Here is a 25,163-nt window from a genome sequence, read left to right as displayed (position 1 = left end):
GGAAAAAAGTTGATTAAGTATCAAAATAATGACGATTTCTGCACAGCACAACACTGTAATATTGTAATATTATGTTTTTAATATACTTTTCCGCCTTCTTTATGATAAAAATGCGGCATGACGTCGTAAGGTATTACCATAATTCATCCTAATCGTATTAGGCCTTAGTTTTAAAAAAAAAAACGATTACTACTGTATGCGTGTGTTACTTGCATGTGGAATTGAAGAGTATTTGGTTCCCTCTTCTGGTCAGGAGTTAGTATTGCATAATAACATTGCCCCACGCGCAGTGGTGTAAGTGTTAGTGTTTTAAATTGATTTTTTAAGATGTGGTTTTAGAGTAGCGTTTTGAACGGCCACCTCCTGGAGAAAGAAAAAACTAATGTTGCATAGAGGGTGCCCCAGTTAAAAGTCGACCAAAATTCTACTCGGCGCAAATCACTTGTAATCTTTTTCGTGTACCTATTGAAATGGCCGACTTGCTAGTCACGTGAGCGTTATCACGTGATCACTGCACCTCCTCAGGAGCAGGCTGTGCTTTCTAGTTATCACTTCGTCACTTTCACAAACCGCAGAGGACGCAATGGACACGCCGTAAGTTCATTACTTTCTTTCAACTCTATTCGTACGTTTTAAAACTCAAATGTCGAACTTGGCTGTGACGTCAATGAAGTTATAGGAAGCACACGTTGTTTTGAAGTATATTTGGGTTCCGGGACATGACCTCCGTTCGCTTAGGCTAAGCTAGCAAGTTCACTGCAGTAAATGTCGATATTTCGATATTGAGCTGAAATAGCAACGATATTAAATATGCAATATTACGGGATGAGATTTCAAGAGTCCTCGGTCCAGGACGAGGCGTCCTTTAAACTCTTTTTTTTTTTTTTTTTTCCCATGACTTCCACCAGGTTGGCTGTGGTCATCTCCGTGTTATTCTGCCCATTAGTGTGGAGTGGATACCTGGAATATGACCAAAATGTCCTGTGAGTCATCCACATCACCACATTATCAAATTTTGGTGTGCCTACTTTCTTTTTTCCCTTCACATTTAATCTTTCCAAACATTTGTATAGCTATAATTTGTGAATTCAAATCTCTTTGATTCTTTGAACATGTCATAGTTTCAATATATGTGTTTTTTTGACATCTCTAAAAATGATTAACTAAAAAGAATGCTTTGTAATTGCTTGGGATGACCCCATTTAGCAACCTGTAAAAATATAAGTTATTACTTTCCTGTTAGATGTTTTGTTTTGGTTTTGATTCAGGGTTAGATGCACAGATTTTTTAGCTCCTCTCGGCTTTGCTTTATTGTAATTGTCTTCGAGGCATCGGACATAATATCAGTGCCATTATTTAGAATTTTGACGGCTATCGATATCAGCCCTTTTTTTTTTTAATTTGCTGATGCTAGCTGATATACCAGTTCAAAACTATGTGATCATCAGGGCACTTTATTTAGTTGTTTGGCTAACTATACGAGAGAGAGCTTGGGAACTTTCTGCACCTTGTGTGTGTGCGTTTTAGATCAAAACAAAGTATCGAAAGAAATACTGTCGAAAACCGGTCGCTCATGCAAAACACACCATCACGTTTCTAAGGAACTGTATTGGAATTCTATTAATATTTGTATCTGCCCTAAAAAAATAAAACATCTCTCACTATTTCGTTTTTCCTTTCAGGGTGCCCAGGGACTGGACTCCTGTCGGTCGGCTAAGGCCCACCGAAGAGCTGCAGCTGACCTTTGCACTCACCCAGCAGAATGTGGACGTGCTGGAGGAGACGCTCAAAGTGGTGTCGAACCCTGACTCGCCTCAGTACGGTAAGACAACAAAGCTCACATTTTTGGCATACTTGCCCTGATAAAATGCCAATCATATTTGTCCAGTATTACCAGTATTTGCTGTGTGAACCGCTTCCTTTTTGCAAAGTTTGAAAACAACTTTAACTTGTTAAGGAGATTCCCTTGCTTTTTCAATTCCTTTCAGTAAATACAGTATTAGCATGGCACTTACTCTGTCCATTTTTTTTTCTATATCCTCTTGAGAGCCAGCCTATTTATTTGATTCCTTTCATGTGTCCGTTTTGTCTCAGCAAGACAAAAAAAAAATCCCATGGGACATCGTCGGAAAGGCCAGGATGTCCTTTACTGAGCACACTTAGGGAGGTAGCTCCAATGATCTGAAAAGATGGAGACTTAAAGACAAATATCCACTAAAATTGGCACAATTGAATAGCCTGAGTCTCAGGTGGATCGATGTAGTCCTCATTAGGACGTCAGGTGCGCTGGGACGCTATCCCAGGTGTCTTTCAGCCTAATCACTAGATCCACCGTGCTGATGCGAATCTTCCTCCATAGGTAAATATCTCCAACTTAACGAAGTGGCCTCCCTCGTGCATCCGTCCGATGAGTCCCAAAAGGCGGTGCTCAGCTGGCTGCGGAGTCATGGCGTCACAAACTGCTTAACGGTCCACACCCAAGACTTCTTACAGTGCACCCTGACTACTGAGTAAGCACGTTTTTTCTCCAATGTCGTTTTTCAGATCCTTATTTTCAACAGCTGAAGCAAAACGGCGCTGCGGTCCATTTTCTGCTGACAGGATTTTTTTCAGTTCTTCTTTCTGTTGCTGTAATCGCATGCCCCTTATGCATCTTCAGAAAAAAAGAAATCAAATATCAGTCCCAGTATTTGAAGACGTAAAATGGTACCATAAAATTGAACATCCTACTCATTATTCTTGGATTGATGTAAGCGTAAAAGATGCAGTAAAAAGCACCGTATTTTCCGCATATAAGGCGCAGCGGATTATAAGGCGCACCCTCAATTAATGACATTTTAAAACGTTTTCAATCACAATATAGTAATACTCAAAACTAATAACAATAACTCAAATAATAACTCTAAACAGCAGAATAACTCAATGTCAATATGAGCAACCTTGTTCAAGTGTAAACACACAAAAGAAACAGGTAAAGCTTTATCACTTCATTCCCCATCTATGAATCCCAATCTCAATATTGATCCACATATATGGCGCACCTGATTATAAGGCGCACCGTCAGCTTTTGAAAAAAATTAAGGCTTTTAGGTGCGCCTTATAGTGCAGAAAATACGGTGAGTTCAAGCCATGCAAAACATAGCTCACGAGAGTACCAACTGTTAATATCAGAAGCGAGAACATCCTGAAAATAACATGCATTCTGTGAAACGATGTTGTATTTAATATGAACCAATTGGAGCAGCACAATGGACTTTTGTTTATTGAATATAAAACTTAAAAAAAGGTTTTGTTAACTATGCAATTAGGCTAATAAAATTTTGTAACGTAACTCACGATCGGGTCCTCGATTTGTCTCTGAAGGGTTGCAGAGGCTCTGCTCCCTGGCAGTAGGTTCCAGCGTTACGTCCGAGACGGCCACTCCGTCGCGAGGTCCTCGGCTCCGTATTCTGTTCCCGAAGATGTTGCGCAACACCTCGACTTCGGTGAGCCCCGTTTGTAAAACGGCCCTCGCTCGTTACGCATCGCCGAAGATGGATTTTGATCTTCTTTAACAGTGGGAGGGCTTCACCGCTTCCCTCCTAGAGGTCACAAGCTTAACTCCGAGGAAATGGCGCGGAGCAAAGCGTTTCACTTGGGAGTGACTCCCGCGGTTCTGAGGACCCGTTACAATATGTCCGCGACTGATGTGGGATCAGCGAAGAACAACAGCCAGGCTGTAGCTCAGGTGGGAACCTCGCTCTGAAAATGTCACAGTATGCAGAGTAGGACGAAATGAGGAATACATTCACAATATTTTTATTCAGTGCTCATTTCCTGGTATCTTTTCTTTCGTACTTCCTTCATATTTCTCGCTCCTTCCCTCAGATCTGCTTTTTAATTTGCGACCCTCTTTGAGACTTATTTTCTTCTTTCCTTTGGCACCGCTACAACGGGGCTTTAAAATTCTCCTCTCAAATGATTTGCCGTTATTCATTGTACCAGTAAATATTTAATAAGCTTACTATACTTAGCCACTGTACTTAGTGCACCGTTATCACTCATTTTAAAAATGACTTTGATGCAGTGAACTTGAGCTATCAATATTCAGCATTATTAGTACAGGTTGTCCGATTCAATATTGAATCCAGTAGCGATATCAATCTTATATCGGTATCAGATATTAGGGCGCTATGGTTATTGGTCCGATTTTGATATCAGTCTGATATTGATACCAGCCGAAAACAAATCGAATCGGATTATATTGACCTACATGCATTCAAACTGTCGGATATTAGCGCTCACATACAAGCGGTCCGTTGCAGATTCCGCTCCTGTTTTTCGAGCATACCGTCAAGCATTTCTTTGCTATGCAGTTGTTTCTGTTGTAGTTCTTGGAGCAGTACTATAGTCCTGCGGATCTGGCGGAGTTCATGAGCCTTTACGGTAGAAGCTTCCAGCATCTGTCCGAGGTGGACCACGTGGTGGGAACGCAGGGCACCGGGAAGGCCGGTATAGAGGCCAGTCTTGACGTGGAGTACATCATGAGCACGGGGGCCAACATCCCCACGTGGGTCTTCACTAATCCAGGTCCGGAACCAAAGCCCGCGCGGAGTCAGAGTTTCGGATTTCCGCACTCCGACGTTTCTCGCGCGGGATCGTCCTCGTCGCGTTGCAGGTCGCCACGAGTCCCAGGAGCCGTTCCTCCAGTGGATGGTCCTGCTCAGCAACATGTCCGACCTGCCCTGGGTGCACACCGTCAGCTACGGGGACGACGAGGACAGTCTGTCCACGGCCTACATGCGGCGCATCAACAATGAGTTCATGAAGGCCGGCGTCAGGGGCTTGTCCTTGCTTTTTGCTTCGGGTCAGTAATATGGAAGGATCGTTTGTATGTTTACATCCGCCAAAGAGGTTTGGAGAGCCTTTATATCGCAAACTGATTACGCCGTGCTAAAATATTTATTTATTTTACCTCCTCATATCTGTTATTGTCATTGTTTTTTAAAGGGGGATTTTTTTTTTTTAATTTCTGGGATTAGTGAACATTTCTTGTCAAGTGTTTTTTTCTTTTTCTTTTTTTTTTTTAGCTCTTTCAGTACCAAAAACGTGTTTTTACCTTTTATTTATTTTTTTTTTTAAAGTAGGAATCCAGTCATTCAATCTCAGGTAGTTATACATGTGTATTTTTTTCAAAACTTTTAAAATGTTTTGCTAAAACAGGCTCTAAAATTTGAAATAAATAAATAATTAAGTGCTTGCTGAATTATTTACTAAAGTAATTGATTACGTACCAAAAGTAGTGAACTAATTGATTGCCTGCTTTAGGTACCAAAAGTACTGAAGTAATTGATTACTTTGTGTACTTTTTACCTGATCTAAAATAAAGATATAAATGTCTGAGTAGCTGGGATTGAATGCGTGGATTCTTAACTCATTCAATACCAGGGACGTATTTTCACGTTTTTTTTTTAAGATTCCAGACATTCACTCCCAGATACTTAAGTATCGATTTAATACTTAAGTATCTGGAAATGAATGTCCTTAAGTATTGATTTAATCCGAAAGTATCTGGAATTTAAAGTCCGGACTCTTAAAAAAAACTTGAAAATAGAACCCTGGCGTTGAATGAGTTCAAAATAAATAAAAAAAAATGTATTTGGGATTGAATGAGTTCTAATTCAAGCGATCTGGTGTTCAGGTGACAGTGGGGCCGGCTGCTGGCACATGGCGAAAGGACAAAACTCCTTCAGGCCCAGTTTTCCCGCCTCAAGGTAACAGCAGAAAAGTGCAACCAAACTCATTACGGTCCCAAAAATTAAAAAAAAAAAACTCGTTTCCAGCCCTTACGTGACCACAGTCGGTGGAACCTCCTTCAAGAACCCTTTCAAGGTGACTTATGAAGTCACAGATTACATCAGCGGAGGAGGCTTCAGTAACGTCTTCAAAATGCCCGACTACCAGGTAGGAATACCACGGGAACGTTTTGTTTTGTCGCGCCGAGCGCAACAATCAAGTGGAAGCGTTCAAAGTGAAATGCGGCGCGTTCGCTTCCGCAGGCCAGCGCCGTTGCCGCTTATCTGAAAAACGTAGCCGCAACCCTCCCTCCAAAGTCCTACTTCAACGTCAGCGGGAGGGCCTATCCCGACATGGCGGCGCTGTCGGATAATTACTGGGTGGTCATCAACAGACTACCCATGCCTTGGGTGTCGGGGACATCGGTAAAATCCCTCGGATTTATTTATTTATTGGATAGAAGATTGTCATGGAATGAGTTCATTAGACGGTGGTTCACAAAGCTTTGAATTTGACAGTAGGATGAACTAAAAGTCACATATGGTGGATTATGGACTTTCTTCTCATTCATTGATTTGAGGCTTAAACGTCGGCTGCATTTGTACTGGATATTTTTTAATTTTTTCCCATTCCAGGCGTCAACCCCAGTGGTTGGCGGGATCCTTTCTCTGATCAATGACAAACGTCTGACGAAGGGCCTTCCCGTCCTGGGTTTCCTCAACCCTCGTCTCTATAAGCTCAAGGGACAAGCTCTGTTTGATGTCAGTCAATATTCCACTCTTCTCAACTCTAATATACGTATATAGCTTGTTCGTGTTTGTACGTTTTCTATTTTCAGCTAGATTTCAGTGTAAAATCATGTCCACATTTTGTGTCCGCAGGTGACGGAAGGCTGTCACCTGGCCTGCCTTGATGAGAAAGTCCAAGGTCGAGGATTCTGTGCTGCACCCTCATGGGACCCGGTGACCGGTTGGGGGACACCAAACTTCCCTGCACTTCTGGCCGCCCTTACAGCTCAGTAAAGTCGCCCGGGCGCCATTCTGCAGGACAGGTACCAAAAATTCGACACACGGTGTAGCCATTGTGGCTGACTGGCAGCACTCTGGAGTTTTAGTTATTTTTTTAAAGGTCGTATCGTTGATTCACTCAAGTCTGCAGGGAGGTTTGAAGGTGGAACGCATAAGAAATTGAGCGTGCGCTCATTCGATCCGATAAACGAGTCGTACTTTTTGTCCATTAAAAGTCCCAAAAGATTAGAGTCACTGAATATTTTCCCGCGTGTATTTGAAATCTAACACAGCTCATTTAGCGTTTCAAAATTCAAACAAGAAATTATACAGGGATTCAGTTTGTTCCTGTTGTCTACCTTTTGGTTTTTAACAGACTCGCATTTTATGAGTGCATGAGCAAACTAATAATCAGCAATGGGGAGTAAGACTGCACTATTATTTTGATCAGTATTGTATACAATTTAATCGTTTGGGTTTTGTTTTTTTTTTTGTAATGTTCAGGAAAATGACTGTATTTTTACTGCCCTACTTTTCCAACATTTCCCATGCTAAATGAAAGTTTAAAATTCTAAGTTTAGAATAAATGATAAAAGAATAGCCCAATAATTTAAAATGTACTCATTTTTCTGACTCAACAGAATATGCATGTTAGTTTTCTTTCATTTGCACTAAATCCAAACAACCTGGGTGGTTGTCTGAAACTGCTCGCTTGATTTCAAGCGAGCCCACAAATATGCTTACGATAAGGTTAAATAATCATTAGCGTTACATTATGATACAATCTGGATGTATTTGAACACATTTGCATGTGTATTTTTAATTCAAAACCTCAGTCCTGTTACGACTGGGTTTTAAGTATGCTGTGGTGGTTTAAAGCCATTAAACTTAGCTAATGCACTGGAATAACTATTTTAAAATGTGTTTTTATATATATGCATATTAAGTGCCAATCCTAAATCTGAAAATCAAGTGCTGCGCTCTTGCGGTGCGATGCCATAGGTTAGTGGAATTTGTGCCAAATGCTTGCAGTGCTGAAGGAAATGCAAATGAAAGAGCTGCTGTGCAGTCATTTTTTTGTTCAATGCTGTGACGAATAAACAGTAATTGTTGTTGGACTGGATTCATTTTCCAACGACTTTGAATTTGTGCAAACGCCAGTGAAAGGATCGCGGGACTAGGAGACAAAGTTGAGGGGGAAAAAAATTTATTTAACAATCTGTAATCACATGATCTACAACAGTGGTCCCCAATCTTGTGTGTGTCACTGACCAGTTGGAACATGTTCATGCTTTTCTTTGCTGGGGGGGGGGGGGGGGGGGGGTGTTATTTAATTTTAAATGTTTAATCGAGGGCCACACTGAAGTTAGTTTCTGACAGAGACCCCCCCCCCCCACACACACACACACACACGTAGTATTAAAGTACTTTAGCCCTAAAGTAATCACTTTAGTCCTTGATTGATAACTTTGGGTAATTAAGTGCAAAAGTAATCTATTTTAGGTAACTATATACCAAAAGTAATGAATCCATTTAGTTATTTAATACTAAGGGACTTTTGAACTAAAGGAATTGGTTTGTGTACGTGAGTACTTTGGTGCTTAATTACCTGAACCAATCGAAATGGATTGCTTAATTCACTGAGCCAAATGCTTGAAAATTTTGGGGGAAAAAATTAGAAAGTACCTCAAATTCTGAACTCTTGAATATATGGTTATGGACCAATAGAATTGGACTACTAAGTAAAGCTTTCAATTATGTTTTGGAGCTTTTTTTGATTGTTGTACATAGAGAAACAACATGCCAAAGTGGAATTCTAATTTTTTTTCCCTGATTTGTATTCTTATACTTATTGTGAAAAATGCAAAACAACATTTTGCAGCATAATGCAGTTTTTTTCTTCTTCTCAAAAAACAGTGAATTTCTTAGAAAATAGCGTGAAAAATAACCCACCACCACGCTTCACTGCCTTCGACATTACTTCTCGGTTTTCCATCCACTTCTCTCTCCCATGTAAAAATGTGTCTATTCTCCAAGCGGTCCCTTCCTATTGGCCCATATATTCTCCAAGGGGAAAATAAATTGGGGCGGGGTCAGTCTCGTTGCGTGACCCGGTCCCAAACGCGTGTCACACCGGTACGTAATCGTGGACCACTGATCTACCGACGTGACTCGATATTACATTGTGCAAATTGAAAATAATCATTTCCCTCCTTTAAACACTCGCACGAGAGAAAGTAAAACTGAAAGAGCGCGATCCTCTCCATCGGGGCGGCGCTAATATCAATCAGTGTACAATATGCACACTCGGGAGGAGTAGAAAATTGAAAAAAAGTCACCGCTTTCTGACTGTCCGGGTATAAATAAGAGAATCAAGTAAAAAGAGTTCAAGGCCTTTTGAGCATCATCGTTGCCGTCTCCACACGTGTCCCGGACAAAGTCTCTTAAAGGTCTGCGCTGAAGAACGACACAAAGGGCGAGCTCGTTATCTCGGGCGAAAACGAGCCGCGCTCGATCAGGGGGGCGCCGAACGTGTCCGGGCGGTAAGCCGTTCACTGATTGTTCTTTGCTTTGGCGTGCGTGAGGATGTGAGACTTGAGGTTGGTGGACTGGGCGAATTTCTTGTTGCAGCCGTCAAAGGGGCACACGTACGGGCGGTCCCCCGTGTGGATACGCACGTGCGTGCGCAGGTTAAAGTCCAGGGAGAACCTCTTGCCGCAGCCCTCGAACGTGCACTGGAAATGAGAAATTTTTCATTTTGCGCATTATATAAAATCGCAATTTTTTTTCTCCACGTTTGAGCCCCTGCGGTTTTTAATCCAGTGTGACTGGTTTTGTTTTTTTACTCGCCACCAGGGGGCACTCCACCGGCTTAGGATGAAATTGTAATACAGCGATCACCCTACTTCGCGGTTAACGGGGGTACCCACCCCTCCGCCAAGTCTGAAACCCGCGAAGTAGGGTGTCAGTTCCTAGATTTCTATGTACGCCCCAATATAGCCGCAGTAACCATAAACAATCTTTTTTCCCTATTTTATTCCCTTTCTCCTATTATTTAACATTACATTATCCTTATTAACATTATTGTATGTTCATTAAATAACTAATATTACTTAGTTTGTTGAGAATTTGTTCTCAGGACCGGTTATCTGTCCCAAGACTCCGGTGAAAGAGTACGCAAGTCATCACGTTGAACTTCACATTTATTTTGGCTCATGTATGGTGTATCACGTAGTATCTGTTGAATAATAAATCAACAACAATCTTAAAGTCAGTCAACTAACATATAAACACTTGCCGAACTTTAATCTATGAATTTACTGTATTTTTAGCCGACGTTAGCTGGTTAGCAACAACTAACCATAAAGTGCAACCTCTACACAAACGAACACGTAAACACTCATGGCTTACTAAACATAGGCAGTAGCGTGCGTTATCAACAAACGATAATAAACTATAAATATGAGCTTACTTTGTCGTTCACTACGTCACCGTAACGAGCCGAATGACGCAGAGAACTTAATACAGGAAACGGAAACGCAACCCGACAAATTAAAAGCATGCATTTCAAAATAAGATAAACGTCACGAACTGACGCTTGAAGAATTCTTACCATAATTATTCACTAATATTACTTTTTTGATGAATACAGTACTGTACAATGTACTTTTTTTTTCCATTTTTGCGCATTTTTACCTTGTTTTTGATTTTGAAATTTTTCATTTTTCCTGGAAAAACCCGCGAAGTAGGAGGGATCACTGTATATACGAGGTGTACATTATTTCAAGGCCATAAAATAGAAAAGCTTACCTGGAAAGGTTTCTCCCCCGTGTGCACGAGTTGATGTCTTTTCAGTTTGGAGCTTTCCACGAAAGCTTTGCCGCACTCGGCGCAGACGTGCACGCGAGGACCGTGGGTGTGCAAGTGCTTCCTCATTGCGGAATTGTCCCTGAACATCTTGGTGCAGCCCTGAGGACAAAATATATTCAAATTACTGTAATGGCTGACATTTTACATTAGATATTTTTAAAGACCGATCTTTTTCCTGACACTTTAAAAACATTGAAATTGTCAATTCCAAATATTCTCCATAAGTATCCAATAAATAAGCTACATCATTTCAGCATGTGGAGCATTGTGTAGGTTTCTCTCAAGTATTTATGTATTATTGGTAACTTCCTGTGCAATTTAGGTGTCTGCAAATGTTTCTGCGTATGGCGAAAGTAACATCAATGGATATAAATATATAAATGTTGACTTTTTTTTATATTGCTTGAAATAGACAACGAAAATCGGGTTTTGGCATGAAAAAAATAAAAATGCAAACTCAAGCTTAACATTTTGGTTAAGATATACTGAAGCTAGTAGATCAGCAGTGTCCAAACTAGTTTAACTGAGGACCAAAGATAACCAGAAAAATGTAAACAACATTGTTTTATTTACTTATTAAACATGGTAAAAAATAAATCAAGCAAGCTAGTTCACACTGTCTATATAAAGCAGTTATTGCAAAAAAAAAAAAAAATAACTATCAAGAATCTAGGGTTAAGGGTGCTGAGGATTTTTTTTACCCCACATTTCCAACACTAGCATCAAATGCTTTTCCTACTTTATTTAATAATAGCGGGCCATATCCAATTGTATTTTTTCTATAAATGGCGAGCCGCATATGCGTAGTTTGGACACTACTGTATTAGATGAATAATTAGATCATTTTTTTGCATCATCTGCATTTCAAAGCATCTCAGTACATAAGGTGTACAGAGTTTACCCTTAGTTTACCTTGCAGTGTTTAATTTTCAAATAAAGCAACAAACAGATTACGCAAGCGGAATTCTTTTCACGTTTCTTTATTGTAATAAAAGTAAATCAAAGACATGATATATGTTTCTAACAATATTTGATAAAAGTGACATAAATGATAACAGGGTTATTATACTCACTTTGTGCGGACAGGCTATCGTCCGGGGCGCGTCGTCTTCTTTTACTTTCTTTGGCTTCATTCTGGACATTAAAAATGTGACTTGGTAACATTATTTGAGTTTAGTGTGCACAATCCTTCCGGTGTGTTTTGAAAGAAAAAAAAAAAAAAAACGAATGTGTACCTTGCAAACTCCGCCAGTTGTTTGGGGTCCGAAAGATCGATGCCCGGGATGCCCCCTGGAGGCAACTTCTTCCCCGTCATGTACTCTGAATAGTCAGGGGGAGAGTTTTCACCCGAGATTTGCTCTTCATGGTCAATGTCCCTCTTGTCATCTAAATTCAATAAAATGCCGATAAAGACAAATTAAAGAAAATTGTGTATTTAGTGGGCGTGTACAAATGAGACGATCTGTCGGTTTGCACGTCCTGGTGGATATTATGCTTTATAGTGGAATTTCAGGATTAATCTTTAAAAAAAAAAAAAAAAATCGCTCTAACGTTTATTTTCGTCATACAAAGCGTATCTTGGACATCTACCGGCGGTTGACGTCACAAACGCTAAGGGTTACAAAGCCGTAAAAACCGAGGGTCCTTGAAAGCGCCGCCTCCGCCGTTGCGAAGTGCGCCATAGAGGCCTAAGCTAGCGGATCCAGCCGCCATGTTTCGTGGGCCAAATAAACGCCATTTTTTCGGGCCGCCATACTTTCTCGACCGGGGAAATATGGCGGCGCCCATCGGCCCAGAAAACATGGCTTCCCATAAAAACAAAAACACAACTTCCGAGCCAGCGCGGCTTTATCCGATCGTAAAGTTCGAGTTAATATTCGAAGGGGGACGAGGCCTCGGCGGAGGCCTCGTAACGAGCACGCACATACGGCGAGAACAAAGCCGTTGACGCCAATTGAGCCCAAACTCACCCGAAGCCCACATCGTAACGGAGAACTCCCCTTCCAACGTCTTGATCTGCACTTGCTTCTGCTCCCATTTCCTCCCCATGTCCACGCCGCTCAAGTAGCTCTTTTTCCCCGCTTTCTTGCCGCTTCCTGCCCTCTTCATCCGGCCCGCCGCGGAGCTTCTCCCCGCCACCGTGACCAGAGTCTGCTCGATGTAGTCCTCCTCCACGGCGGGCACCGGGATGAGGATTTGGTTTTGGTAGCCGTCATCCGCGTGCAGCTCCGAGTCGTCCTCGCCCACGACCTCCTCCCGGGTCTGCACCAGAATCACCTCTTGGTGCGGGAGGATCGAGTGCGGGTCGTCGGCGTCGAGCGTTTGTAAAGCGATCACCGGCTGGTGCTCGCCGTCGTCCCCGACGACGGTTGTTTCGATGGTTTCCACTTCGATTTCGTGCAGCTCCACGATTTCGGTGGGCATATCCGAGCCGTCCGCCTCGATGTACAAGGTTTCCCCCGAAGCCATGATTTGTTATTCCGTTCTTTTAGCGCGTCCCCCCCCCCCTCCCGCCTCCACTTTCGATTGCTTTATTTAGTCCGGCGGGTCTTCTTTTCTGTGTTTACTCTGCGTCCCCCCCCCTCCCTCTCAGACAACTCAGCAACAACGTGTACTCTCGTCGACGCTCCGCTCCACTTACCAAGTCTCGCGTGATTTGAATCGACATCGCTAATACGGCCTGGGAAAATACGACAAAACAGGCTGCTTTTGGAAAAAAAAAAAAAGTTAAAAAAAATTTAAGATGAGGCATTAATTAAATTTTACTGCGTAGCGTCGATTAATAATTAATAATTAAATTTGACCCTTAATTAATAAAAACCTGTTTGTATTGCATACACTGTAAAAAACATATTTACACAATCAAAATGAGACAGGGTTTTACAAGCAATATTATTATTTTAATTTCACTGCTTAGCATTGATTAAATATTAATTAAAAGATACCCTTTGATATGAGTGGCTTTGAATAGAAAACAAATACAAATGTTTGATATATTTCAAATTCATCAGCTATGCTTAATATATTAATTTTATTAGTACTATTTGCACGTGTTTATATTTTTCATAAACTCAATATTTTTGTCTAATTCATTCAATTTGTTTTCTATTCGTAGCTAATTACATGGCATTGATAATTATTAAGGGTATTGTTTAATTAATATTGAATTGATAATACTTGGAATCTGTTGTCTCGTTTTAATTGAGTAAATTATGTTTTTCTCACAGTGTAATTACATACAATTAAATAAACTAAGAAATAAAACATAATTGAGTAAATAAAAAAGCAAAAAAACGAATTTATTTCTTATGTAATTTACCTTCGTTTATTGAGAGCTAAATATGAATCCAACATTTTTTTCAATGCATTATTTATTTTCTATTATCTTAAAGGATAGTCTGTTTATTTTGCACTTTTCAACAAACACGTATTATATTGTCTGTAATTCATTTGGACAAATTACTTTTTCATGTACAATTCATACTTTCAAAAACACATTTTCCACTTGGGGACAGATAATGACCAATCACAGCTCAGCTTGTGAGTCACATGACCAACAGGTAACCTGTGAGCCTTCCGTGATGTAAATTTCAATTGGCAGCGGTAGGAAAATGTTTTAAAGTATTAAGTGTACATGGAAAATAATTTAGTTGTTTCATTAATTTTAGAAAAATAATTTTACCGCTGAAAATGATTAAATAATCGGTCCCTCATCCGCGTGGCTTTCAGTTACCTAAAACGAAATCAAGTGGAAGTAACCATGAACATTAAAAATAAGACAAATTTCTCATTTAATTTATTTAGTAATTCTTCTGTTATTTAATTTCAAATAGCTTGTGAAGTGGACTGGTGTAGAAAAGTCATTTTTTTTAAACTCGATTTTTATTTTACATAAAACGAGCGCAATGCTACACGCACATTGGAGCAGGTGCATCGATAGTGAAAACGAGGGAGAGGCGGGGAACTCGAAAGCACGTGACTCACCTGCAGGCGCGCAACCTGCTCGATTGGGCGTGTCCTTGTTGGACGCTATGAGGGGGGGTGTTCCTCACTTCCACTACTAATTGGAACGGTGCCGGCCGGCCGAGCACACCGCTTCGCCTCTCTCAAGTCTTCTTTCCTCCACCCTGCTGCGTTCACGGCCGGCGAGAGGACGCCATGGACAAGACAGGTGGAAGAGGCGACTTCGAGTGGGTCTACAACGACCAGCCGCACACGGCAAGGAGGAAAGAGATTCTGGGTGAGAGACGCAAAAAATAAGCACGCGCTCGTACCTTTGCTTTGGCCCTGTTGTTTTGTTTTTTTTTTTTCTCCTCTCTAAGTTTATAACAAGTGCTCTGATCCGGTCCAACCAGTTTACTAGCTCTTACTCAACCAGACATCACTGCTCAATACAGAGAAAGTGAACGCCGGTAGGAATGTACCTGAAGTCGTTTTTTTTACCCCCATAACCGAATTGAACCGAGGTACATATTTGACGTTTGAATACTCTCAGGGGCGTTTCTTGCTAAAAAAAAATAGTAGCCCTAAGATTGTATCCTTATTGCCAAAATCATGTTTCAAAAAATGTTAGTTTACATTTTTACAGGGTTTATACAGTGTATAGTTTAGTCTGAAATTGAAAAAAATAGCACGAAGCGCATCAAAGTGTCTGAAGTAAAAAAGTCATTACTTATTTAAGCTAAAAACATTTTGTCACCAATTGGACATTTAATGCTGAAAAAAAATATAAAATGAAAAATGATAATTGTCCATTTCAAGCACCTATAGACTTTACAAACATTGTGCGGGCTTTTTTTTATTCTAAAGCACATTCAACTTTAATGTGATCTAGGAAAAAAAATAGTAATAATCAGCGCCACTGCCAACTTTTCAACAAGCAGAGTCTGCAGGTGTCCATATCAGGTGTCCATTTGCTTTGTCAAAAAAAAAAAAAAAAAAACTCAATGAGCTTGACCTGTCTGTTCAGCCTAATTGCACAATGGCAGCAAATTGCAGCTGGAGCGGCGATAATGCCTCCGGGGTAGCTTGGTAACAAAGTACATACTCGATTTTATCCCTTTAAGTCTGTCCTCCACAAACAAAAGCGCACGCGAGTGTTTGTACAAACACAATGTAGTGCGTGAGACCGTGGCTTATATGGCAGTCAAATAAGCGCAGCTCCCAGCAGTGCCCACTGTCAAATATATATATATATATATATATATATATATATATATATATATATATATGTATATGTATATATATACATATATATATATGTGTGTGTGTGTGTGTATGTGTATATATATATATATATATATATATATATATATATATATATATATATATATATATACACTGTACATATATATACACTGTACATATATACTGTATATATGTGCATATATGTATATATGCACACATATATATACACATATGTGTATATATATATATATATATATATATATATATATATATATAAATGTGTGCATATATGTATATATGTGTGTGTGTGTATATATATATATATATATATATATATATATATATATATATGTTTATATATATATATATATATATGTGTGTGTGTATATATATATATATATGTGTGTGTATATATATAGCCCATCAATACTGAGAGCTGTCAAAATTAATTAATCGACAACTAATCGCTTCATCAACTAATGGATTCATCAATCATTTACAGTAATTGTTGAACTTAAAATGGCCCATATGTTCTATTTTCAAGGTCTCAACTAAATATTATCCGATGTTTGTCTTCCTTTGTGGAAACAAACCTTTTAATCAAAATTTGTCATTTGCAGACCTATGCTTTTACTTTGGAAAACGATGACCGAACCACTAACCGAATAATTGACGTTAGAAAAATAAGAATAGAAAAACGACAACCCTGCAAATAATCGACGCTTATAGAAATGCATTGGGAAGAAACAAATGCCCGACTTTTGACTCGTGAGGACTTTTTTTTTTTTCTAAACCTCGGGGGCCAGAAACCCATCAACAAGCGTCCCTTTTGTATTCTTGTTTCCACGGGTGTGAAACAACACAATGGGTCGCTTGACACCTCCAAGCCATTAAATTTTAATGAGCCATTATTTGAATTATTCTCTGCCCGCGTCGATCGTTAGGTCACCCCCCGCGATCACGTGACTTGCGACGCGCGTCGATTTCAACACAACAATGCTTGCGTGCATACATGTAACGTTACTGATTATCAGATGAAAGCGGAGGCTCGCTCAAATCGTACAAGTCGAAGCCCCGCTTTTACGATGCCTTGGTTATTCATTGAACGTCGTGCCCTTTATGGGTGGGAAAAAACACGCAGAGCAAATAAGAAGAACGTTTAACAGAACTAACAAACCCGTTAGCGCTTTTTTTAGCTAGGGCTAATGTCGCTATTCTTTGTTGAGCCATCGTTCCTTTAAAATGAGCAATTGGAAGGTAAATATTAACATTGGAAAGAGGTATCGGTCAAGTGTAAGGGAAGGGAATACTGTATGCCGCAAAAATGCTAATAAATCACGCGACGCGTCTTTCATCTTTTTGCTCAGTTTATTACACTGCCATTCAGGTTTTTGATTGCAAGAGGATATTCTGTTATAAAATACTGTATGTCATGTAAAATTTCAATTATTATGACTATTTTTCAGAAGGTCTAGCTCATATTTTCCGGAGACTCGGTTTATTCATTGATGTCCACTGTAGTGGACATCTGTTTTTGGTCTTTCTCTTTTGACTCATTCAAGCTACCATACTAAGTCCTAGTGCGTTCAATAGAGGATGTCCAGGCCTTTCCGATGATGTGTCATGTCTGTTGGTTGTGATGCAATCAACTTTGGTGTCTTGCTGAGACAAAATGGACACGACAGGGGACACAAATGAATAGGCGTAATCTCAGGAGGATACAAGAGATTCTAGGGCTGCACACAAATTATCGAAACCTCAGAGTAAGATATTCCAAGCTTTATTTCTTGTAAGTTTATTATTGTGGACCTAATACCCAGCCTGTTTTGCGTCCACTGCAGTGGACGTTTGTTTTTTGTCCTTATTTTTTGACCCATTCAAGTTACCCTAGTAAGTCCTAGCGTGTTCAGTAGAGGATGTCCAGGCCTTTCCGACGAGGCCTCGCGTCTCGGGTTGTGATGCAATCAACTTTGCTGACTTGTTGAGACAAAAATGGACATCAGTGGACACAAACGAAAAATATAGAGAGCTATGCTCATAATTTGGATTTGGACCGCATCAAATAAAAGAGGCAGAATCTCAGACTAAAATAATCCAGTCTTAATTTCTTGCAAGTTTATATTTGTGGTCCTGACACCCAGCCTATTTTGTGTCCACTGTTGTGGACAATTTTTGTTGTTGTTGTCTGTATCTCTTGACTCATAGAAGCTATCCCGCTAAGTCCTAGTGCGCTCATTGGAGCTTTCCAATGATGTTTGGCCGGGATGCAATTCACTTTGCTGTCTCGCCGAGACAAAACGGACACAACAGTGGACACGAACGACTAGGCCGGCTCTCAAGCGGAGAAATGACAGTAAAAGCGGTTGAGGGTGCAGTTTTTTTCATCTGACCGTGCTCCCCCGCAGCCAAGTACCCCGAGATCAAGTCCCTGATGGGTCCCGACCCCCAGCTGAAGTGGGTGGTATCGGGCATGGTCCTGTCCCAGCTCCTGGCCTGCTACCTGGTCCACGACCTTCCCTGGAAGTGGATCTTTTTCTGGGCCTACGCCCTGGGCGGCTGCGTCAACCACTCGCTGACGCTGGCCATCCACGACATCTCTCACAACGTGGCCTTCGGCAACAAGCTGGCCAAGTGGAACCGCTGGTTCGCCATGTGGGCCAACCTCCCCATCGGCGTGCCCTACTCGGCCTCCTTCAAGAAGTACCACATCGACCACCACCGCTACCTGGGCGGGGACAAGCTGGACGTGGACATCCCCACCGACTTCGAGGGCTGGTTCTTCTGCACCCCGGCCAGGAAGTTGGTGTGGCTCTTCCTGCAGCCGCTCTTCTACACCCTGCGCCCCCTGCTGGTCAACCCTAAACCCGTTTGCAAGCTGGAGGTCCAGAACTTTGCCGTCCAGCTGCTGGCGGACGCCCTCATCTACTACCTGTGGGGGATCAAGCCGCTGGTGTACCTCATCGCCGGCTCCGTCCTGTGCATGGGACTGCACCCCATTTCCGGACATTTCATCGCCGAGCATTACATGTTCATGAAGGGACACGAGACGTACTCTTATTACGGTTCGCTCAACTTGATCACCTTCAACGTCGGCTATCACATGGAGCACCACGACTTTCCCAGCATACCCGGCAGTAAGCTACCGCAGGTGAGCTCGCGCCCGCTTTTTTTTTTTTTCCCTCGGGACGAGATGGCCGCCGTCTTTGCGGGATTCTCCAACGACGAGTACGCGCGAACGAGTGGTCCAAACGCGCCGTTCTGATGAGTAGTAAACGGAGTAGCGAAATCCTCGCCCGGCGGCCATTTTGTAACTTCCCGTCGACTTGAAATGATGTTGTGGTTGCTCAACGGCCAATCGCGGCTCGCCTGTTTTGAGTGAGGTCGTGTGATGTTTGCAAGCTGAGCTGCGATTGGTTGTTATCTAAGCTGCGGGCAACCTCAGACAAAATGGTGGGCCTTAACTCATTCAATGCCAGGGATGTATTTTTTACGTTTTTTTTTTTTAAGAGTCCAGTCATTCACTCCCAAATAGTTATACTTTACATATGTATTTTTTTCAAAACTTTTCAAATGTTTTGCTAAAACAGGCTCTAAAATTTGAAGAAAATAAATAATTAAGTGTTTGCTGAATTATTTACTAAATTAATCGCTTACGTACCAAAAGTAGTGAACTAATTAATTGCCTGCTTTAGGTACCAAAAGTACTGAAGTAATTGATTACGTCAGGGACTTACCTGATCTAAAATAAAGATATAAATGTCTGAGTAGCTCCGATTGAATGTCTGGATTCTTAACTCATTCAATGCCAGGGACGTTTTTTCACGTTTTTTTTTTTTTTTTTTTTAAGAGTCCAGTCATTCACTCCCAGATACTTAAGTATCGATTTAATACTTAAGTATCTGGAAATTAATGTACTTAATAATCGATTTAATACTTGTCGGGACTTTTAAAATACATGAATGAGTTCAACGCAAATCACACAAACAATAAACCCAATTGCTTCATTGACTGATTTTCGAGCGTTTGAAAAATTACGTTAAAAAATGTAAAAGTGGCCCTTGCATCCTTCATTTTTTTTTTTTTTTCAAAATGTTGGACGCCCCTGCTCTAGAACCCTTCCTCCAATTTAAAAAAAAAAAAAAACATGGTGCCTCATCATTCTGACAACTTTGCTAACGTTCCAAATTTTGTTCGCTAGCTAAACGAGGAAAAATCCGATTTTGGGCCCGCTGGACTTTGCGGGTTGGGCCGCACCGGGACTCAGGTGTGGCCCGTCTCGGACTAAACCAAACAAAACGTCTGTTTATCAGATGAGACGTCACGCGGGGTAACTGATTAACCGCAGGAACGCCTCGGCTGGGTTGACGGACGCACGTCAACAGCTCGCTCCCACAAAGAAACTAATTGTCTTGCACCAAACCTGTTAGTCCACAGACGTTTTTGGACTTTTTTTTTTTCCCTTCTCTAAAGAACCACCAAAGTCATAGTTGGAACAATGTGAGCGGAAGTGAACCTACCCTCAAGCCACATCCTCCTCTAGAACAAAGAGCTGGCGTGCGTTTTCATACTCATTTGCATGTCATCGGGTATCACTGGAAAATTCGATGCTGAGACTCGCTGAAATTTCCATTTCCATTAGCTTGCCGCGAACAATAAAATCAGGATTTTCTTTAAACATTCGCCTCCATTACGGTTTTAACGGAAGAAATATACCCAACAAACATTATTGAAATATGTATTTTAAAAAAAAGTTCCCGTGTAAAGTATAAAATGATTTAAAAAGCAGTAAAAAGTAAAAAGTTCCTGTTTTGGCTTAATTATTTTGATGGGGTTTCAAGCAAAAAAACGCATTTATTTGTCTTTACGGGCTAGACCAGGAGTGCCGAACATGCGGGACGGATTCTGAGGTTTGATCCGTCCAGTCTTATATTTTTTAAGTCTTTCAGGGCCGAGTGTTATTGAAAAAGGAAAGCTCTAGAGGGTTAATATATTTAGTGTTTTCACACACCTTTCAAGGCCAACAGAATATTGTGTGATACGCAAATATGGCTGCTATCATATGAAAGATTGACTTCCATTCTTCAGTTGGACTTGCATGTAGGTAATAGCTGTGTTGTAATTGCGGAAACAGTGCCATCCACTGGTCACAGTTAGCACTACAGTGCTTTAATTAGGTATGCATTAGTCAAGGGTGTCAGCTCCTCTGCGTAAAAAACGTATTTGACCGGAATTTTATGATTTATTATTGTCATTACTATTTAAAAAGACGAGAATTTTCATCCATGGCACCGAATGAGTTAAGATGTTCAGCGCCGAGCTATCGGAAAAGAACCCGCTGATCTCATCTTTCGTAGCTATCAAGAGCAACGCTCTCATCAAATGGTCACTCTTAATTACTACAGTTCTCAATAAGCTTAACTCATTCGTTGCCAAGGATGAGAATTCTCGTCTTTTGAAATATTAACAACAATCTTTTCAATATGACTTGAGATATGCGTGCCTTGAGTTACGAGCATTGAACAAATTCATTGTCAAGGCAGCATGGATGGTTACAAGGTATCCCCGTATTTTACATCTACATTTAACCCTTGTGTGGTGTTTTGATCGTTACATCTAAAGAAAAGCTTTAAAAAAAGACAGTATGGAGCTGAAATTTCACCCAGATGGAGACAACATGTCAAAGTTCCACCTGGCACGACCATTTAGTTATCACACTAACAGAAGCGCGCCAACCCTTGGTTAAAATACTGCCAGAACGATGTGGAAGATGACAACCCAAAACGGTCAAAACACTACTTAAGGGGTAATTATTTTTCAGCCAACATCAGAGTCTGTGCAACAAGCTAACAGCAGTCTCCACCTTGACCCAAACGTGTTTGCTTCCAACCGTGTCCAGGTGAAGCAGATAGCGGCCGAGTATTACGACTCCCTGCCTCAGCACACGTCGTGGATCCGGGTTCTGTGGGACTTTGTGTTCGACGACAGCATCGGCCCGTACGCCCGGGTCAAGCGCGAGTACAAGCCCGGCAAGCTGGACTAGAGTCTTCCCGCCAAGCGCCCGGCCGGGAACTTTACCGGATTTTTCCCCTTCTTCCGTCTATTCCGTAGAAGTCCGATATCGTTAGAAAAAGAACGCATACATTTCCTTCTTTCACTCGTTACAATAGAGACTACAATTAATAGTATTCAACGGCGAACATTATTTTTTGTAAGGTCTGCATTTTCATATTTTCGTCCATCGTTGTCGTTCTTTTCGTTGACTCGGTTTGAAGTCGGGCCTTTCGACTTCATGGAGCTTTTCGTTCTTGGCAACGAGAAGCGCTAGGGTATTTCCAGGTGGTAGAGAGACAGTGGCTTCCGCTAACCTACTAAAAGTGAAAAAAAAACAACAACAAAAAAACAGCGTTGCAGTTGAAACTAACGTCGGAACGTTTGGTTTAGTTGCCATCATGCCGGAAAATTTTCCTCTGTTTGTCTTGGCATAATTTAGCTAAATGATGACTAGCCTTTTTAGCGTAAAATCAAATGCTGGCGCTATGGTTCCTTGTTTTGTCTTTGACGTAATTTAGCAAAGTAATGGCTAGCCATTTTAAAGTAAAAAAAAAAACTCAAGAATTATTGGTGTAGTTGCCGCAATACCTGAAAATTTTCCTTGGTTCGGCTTGGCGTAATTTAGCTAAACAACAGCTAGCCTTTTCAGCGTTTAACAAAAAAATAAATAAATAAACTTAGGAATGTCTGGTACTGTGACATTTTCTTACAGGAATGTAGAAAATGTTTCCTTGTTTTGTCTCAATGTAATTTAGCAAAATAATGGCTAGCCTTTTTAGCATTAAAAAAAAAACAACTTAGGAATGTCTGATACTTGGATATTTTCTCACAGGTATGTACAAAATGTTTTCTTGGTTTGTCTTTGACGTAATTTAGCAAAATAACGGCTAAAGAAAAAAAACATGCCTCACCGCTAGTAATATTTAGTGTAGTTGCCACCTTACCTGAAAATTTTCCTTGGTTTGGCTTGACGTAATTTAGCAAAAACAACGGCTAGCCTTTTTAGCGTTAAAAAAAACAAAACTAACAGAGGAATATCTGGTATGTCGACATTTTCTCATAGGTATGTAGAAAATGTTTCCTTCGTTTGTGTTGCATAATTTAGCAAAATAATGAGTAGCCATTTTAGCGTTAAAACACAAAACTTAAGAATTTTTTGTGTGGTTTGCTAACATACCTGAACATTTTCCTTGGTTCGTCGTGACGTAATTTAGCACAATGATTAGCCTTATTAGGCTTTTTTTTTATGCTAACTTAGGAATGTCTGATACTTGGACATTTTCTCACAGATAGCTTGAAAAAAAAAACAAAGCAACACAAACCTAACCTAGAAAAATTTGTTGTAGTCGCCTGAAAAACTTTCTTGGTTTGTCTTGGCATAATTTAGCAAAATTATAGCCAGCCTTTTTTGCGTTTCAAAAAACAAAACAAAACAAGAATAACCTAAGAAAATCGTGTAATTGCAACCAGACTTAAAAACCAGAAACATTTGATGAAACCTGTGAGAAAAATTTGGAGTAATTTAACAAAACAATGTCTAGCCATTTCAGCGTTTTAAAAAGAAATACCATAATACAAAAATGTTCTGCCTTGGTTTGCTTCGTAAAGTTGCCATCTGAGTTACTCCCACCCGGAAGTACGTACGTGTGATGACGTCACGGCAAAAAGGTCAAACGATGCGTTCAAGAGCATCGTAAACAAAACAAAAAAATAGCACTGAAACTCAATAGCGCACTCTTGTCTTTTTTCTTTTCTTTTTTTTAATGCTCGTCAATTACTGTTTCCATGGCGACTGACTTTATCGTAGCTCATGTAAAATTTGAGAGAGCTTAGCGGTTGCAGTGAAAGCAGAAGATTGACCAGCTGACTTCTGAGTCCCTATGTTTCACATGATGGCTAACGCGTTAGCGTAAATGACTTGTGCTAGCGATGGAAACACTTTGGCTTGACCAGACGCTACTGTGGGCCTGCTGTATACTTTTTTTTTTTTTTTTATGTTTACCTACTTGTTTTTTTTGTTTTTTTTTGGCCGTTTCTATTTAAAATCAATAAAATAACCATCTTCAAAAGATCAGAAAATGTCTTTTTTTTTTTTTCTCCTGCATAATTCTTAATTTGTTCACTCATGACTTTGTGACCATATATGGGATGACGAAGATAGCAGTGATTGCATGGACTGATAGTGTATGGACTTGTACCTACATTCCCCACTATCAGAAACTGTTATCTTGCTGCCATAATGTCTCCCTTAAAAGAGGGGCGGACAGAAAGTGTATCCACAACGGTAGAAGATCTATAAAGGTGCACATCTTTGTTAGCTCTCCTCACGAGTAAAGTTTTTTTTGTCTTCCTTCTGGTTTGTTGTTTAGTAAATGTTACAGGTCTCTGAGCCTGACAGATCTTTTTTTTAATGTTAATGTACAGTAAGGCATATTAAAAAAATATGTCCATGCTTGGCGAAATTTTCGATTTTTGTGCTTTTTTGTTGTTGGTTATAACAGAGAAAACAATATGCCGAAACCCGAGGTTGGAAATCTATAAAGGTGCACGCCTTGGTCAGCCCTCCTCGTGAGTAAAAGTTTGTTGTCTTCCTTCTGGTTTGTTGTTTATTAAATGTTATAGATCTCTGAGCCTGACAGATTTTTTTTTTTTTAATGACAATGTAAAGTAAGGCATATAAATAAAAACAAATAAAAATTATTGGCAAAATCTTTGATTTTTGTGCTTTTTTTTTGTCAGTTATACAGAGAAAACCACATGCCAAAACCCCGAGGTTGGAATTTTTTTTTTTCAGGAAAGAGCCTGACAGATCTTTTTTTTTAATGACAGTGTACAGTAAGGCATATAAAAAAAATATGTCCATGCTTGGCGAAATTTTCGATTTTTGTGCTTTTTTGTTGTTGGTTATAACAGAGAAAACAATATGCCGAAACCCGAGGTTGGAAATCTCTAAAGGTGCACGCCTTGGTCAGCTCTCCTCGTGAGTAAAAGTTTGTTGTCTTCCTTCTGGTTTGTTGTTTATTAAATGTTATAGATCTCTGAGCCTGACAGATTTTTTTTTTTTAATGACAATGTAAAGTAAGGCATATAAATAAAAAAAAATAAAAATTCTCGGCAAAATCTTTGATTTTTGTGTTTTTTTGTCGGTTATACAGAGAAAACCACATGCCAAAACCGCGAGGTTGTAATTTTTTTTTTTTTTTTCTTCGGGAAACATCCCTTTCAAAATGCCGACACGTTACGTTCAAGTGTTGTCAGAAACATGAGACACGG

At 40.3% G+C, this 25,163-nt stretch overlaps 3 protein-coding genes across 3 annotated transcripts; 2 read left to right on the top strand and 1 right to left on the bottom strand.

Annotated features, from left to right (window-relative positions):
- The first annotated feature begins 494 nt into the window (after positions 1–494).
- On the top strand, positions 495–7,905 carry tpp1 (tripeptidyl peptidase I). Its single transcript, XM_088432920.1, has 13 exons — positions 495–594; positions 909–983; positions 1,683–1,822; positions 2,360–2,510; positions 3,364–3,485; positions 3,558–3,727; positions 4,371–4,569; positions 4,658–4,846; positions 5,681–5,753; positions 5,823–5,943; positions 6,039–6,200; positions 6,411–6,536; positions 6,657–7,905. Exons 1-13 carry the CDS (start codon positions 584–586, stop codon positions 6,795–6,797), a joined length of 1,680 nt encoding a protein of 559 aa, XP_088289046.1. The 5' UTR covers positions 495–583; the 3' UTR covers positions 6,798–7,905.
- A 67-nt stretch (positions 7,906–7,972) lies between these two features.
- yy1a (YY1 transcription factor a) lies at positions 7,973–13,183 on the bottom strand. The gene is made up of 5 exons (XM_088432921.1): positions 12,623–13,183; positions 11,888–12,038; positions 11,726–11,786; positions 10,593–10,751; positions 7,973–9,517 (listed from the first exon to the last, which is right to left on the bottom strand). Exons 1-5 carry the CDS (start codon positions 13,119–13,121, stop codon positions 9,335–9,337), a joined length of 1,053 nt encoding a protein of 350 aa, XP_088289047.1. The 5' UTR covers positions 13,122–13,183; the 3' UTR covers positions 7,973–9,334.
- Positions 13,184–14,728: 1,545 nt separating this feature from the next.
- Positions 14,729–23,210, top strand: degs2 (delta(4)-desaturase, sphingolipid 2). Its single transcript, XM_088432541.1, has 3 exons — positions 14,729–14,892; positions 18,245–18,987; positions 21,736–23,210. The coding sequence occupies exons 1-3, from the start codon at positions 14,811–14,813 to the stop codon at positions 21,877–21,879; spliced, it is 969 nt and encodes a 322-aa protein (XP_088288667.1). The 5' UTR covers positions 14,729–14,810; the 3' UTR covers positions 21,880–23,210.
- Positions 23,211–25,163: the final 1,953 nt, after the last annotated feature.

This window comes from Hippichthys cyanospilos, chromosome 14, assembly GCF_059441005.1.
Source record: "Hippichthys cyanospilos isolate Australia breed blue-spotted pipefish chromosome 14, RoL_Hcya_1.0, whole genome shotgun sequence".
NCBI classification, from domain to species: domain Eukaryota; kingdom Metazoa; phylum Chordata; class Actinopteri; order Syngnathiformes; family Syngnathidae; genus Hippichthys; species Hippichthys cyanospilos.
Note: the sequence above shows the minus strand (reverse complement) of the source record. Positions and strands in the feature narration are given on the sequence as shown.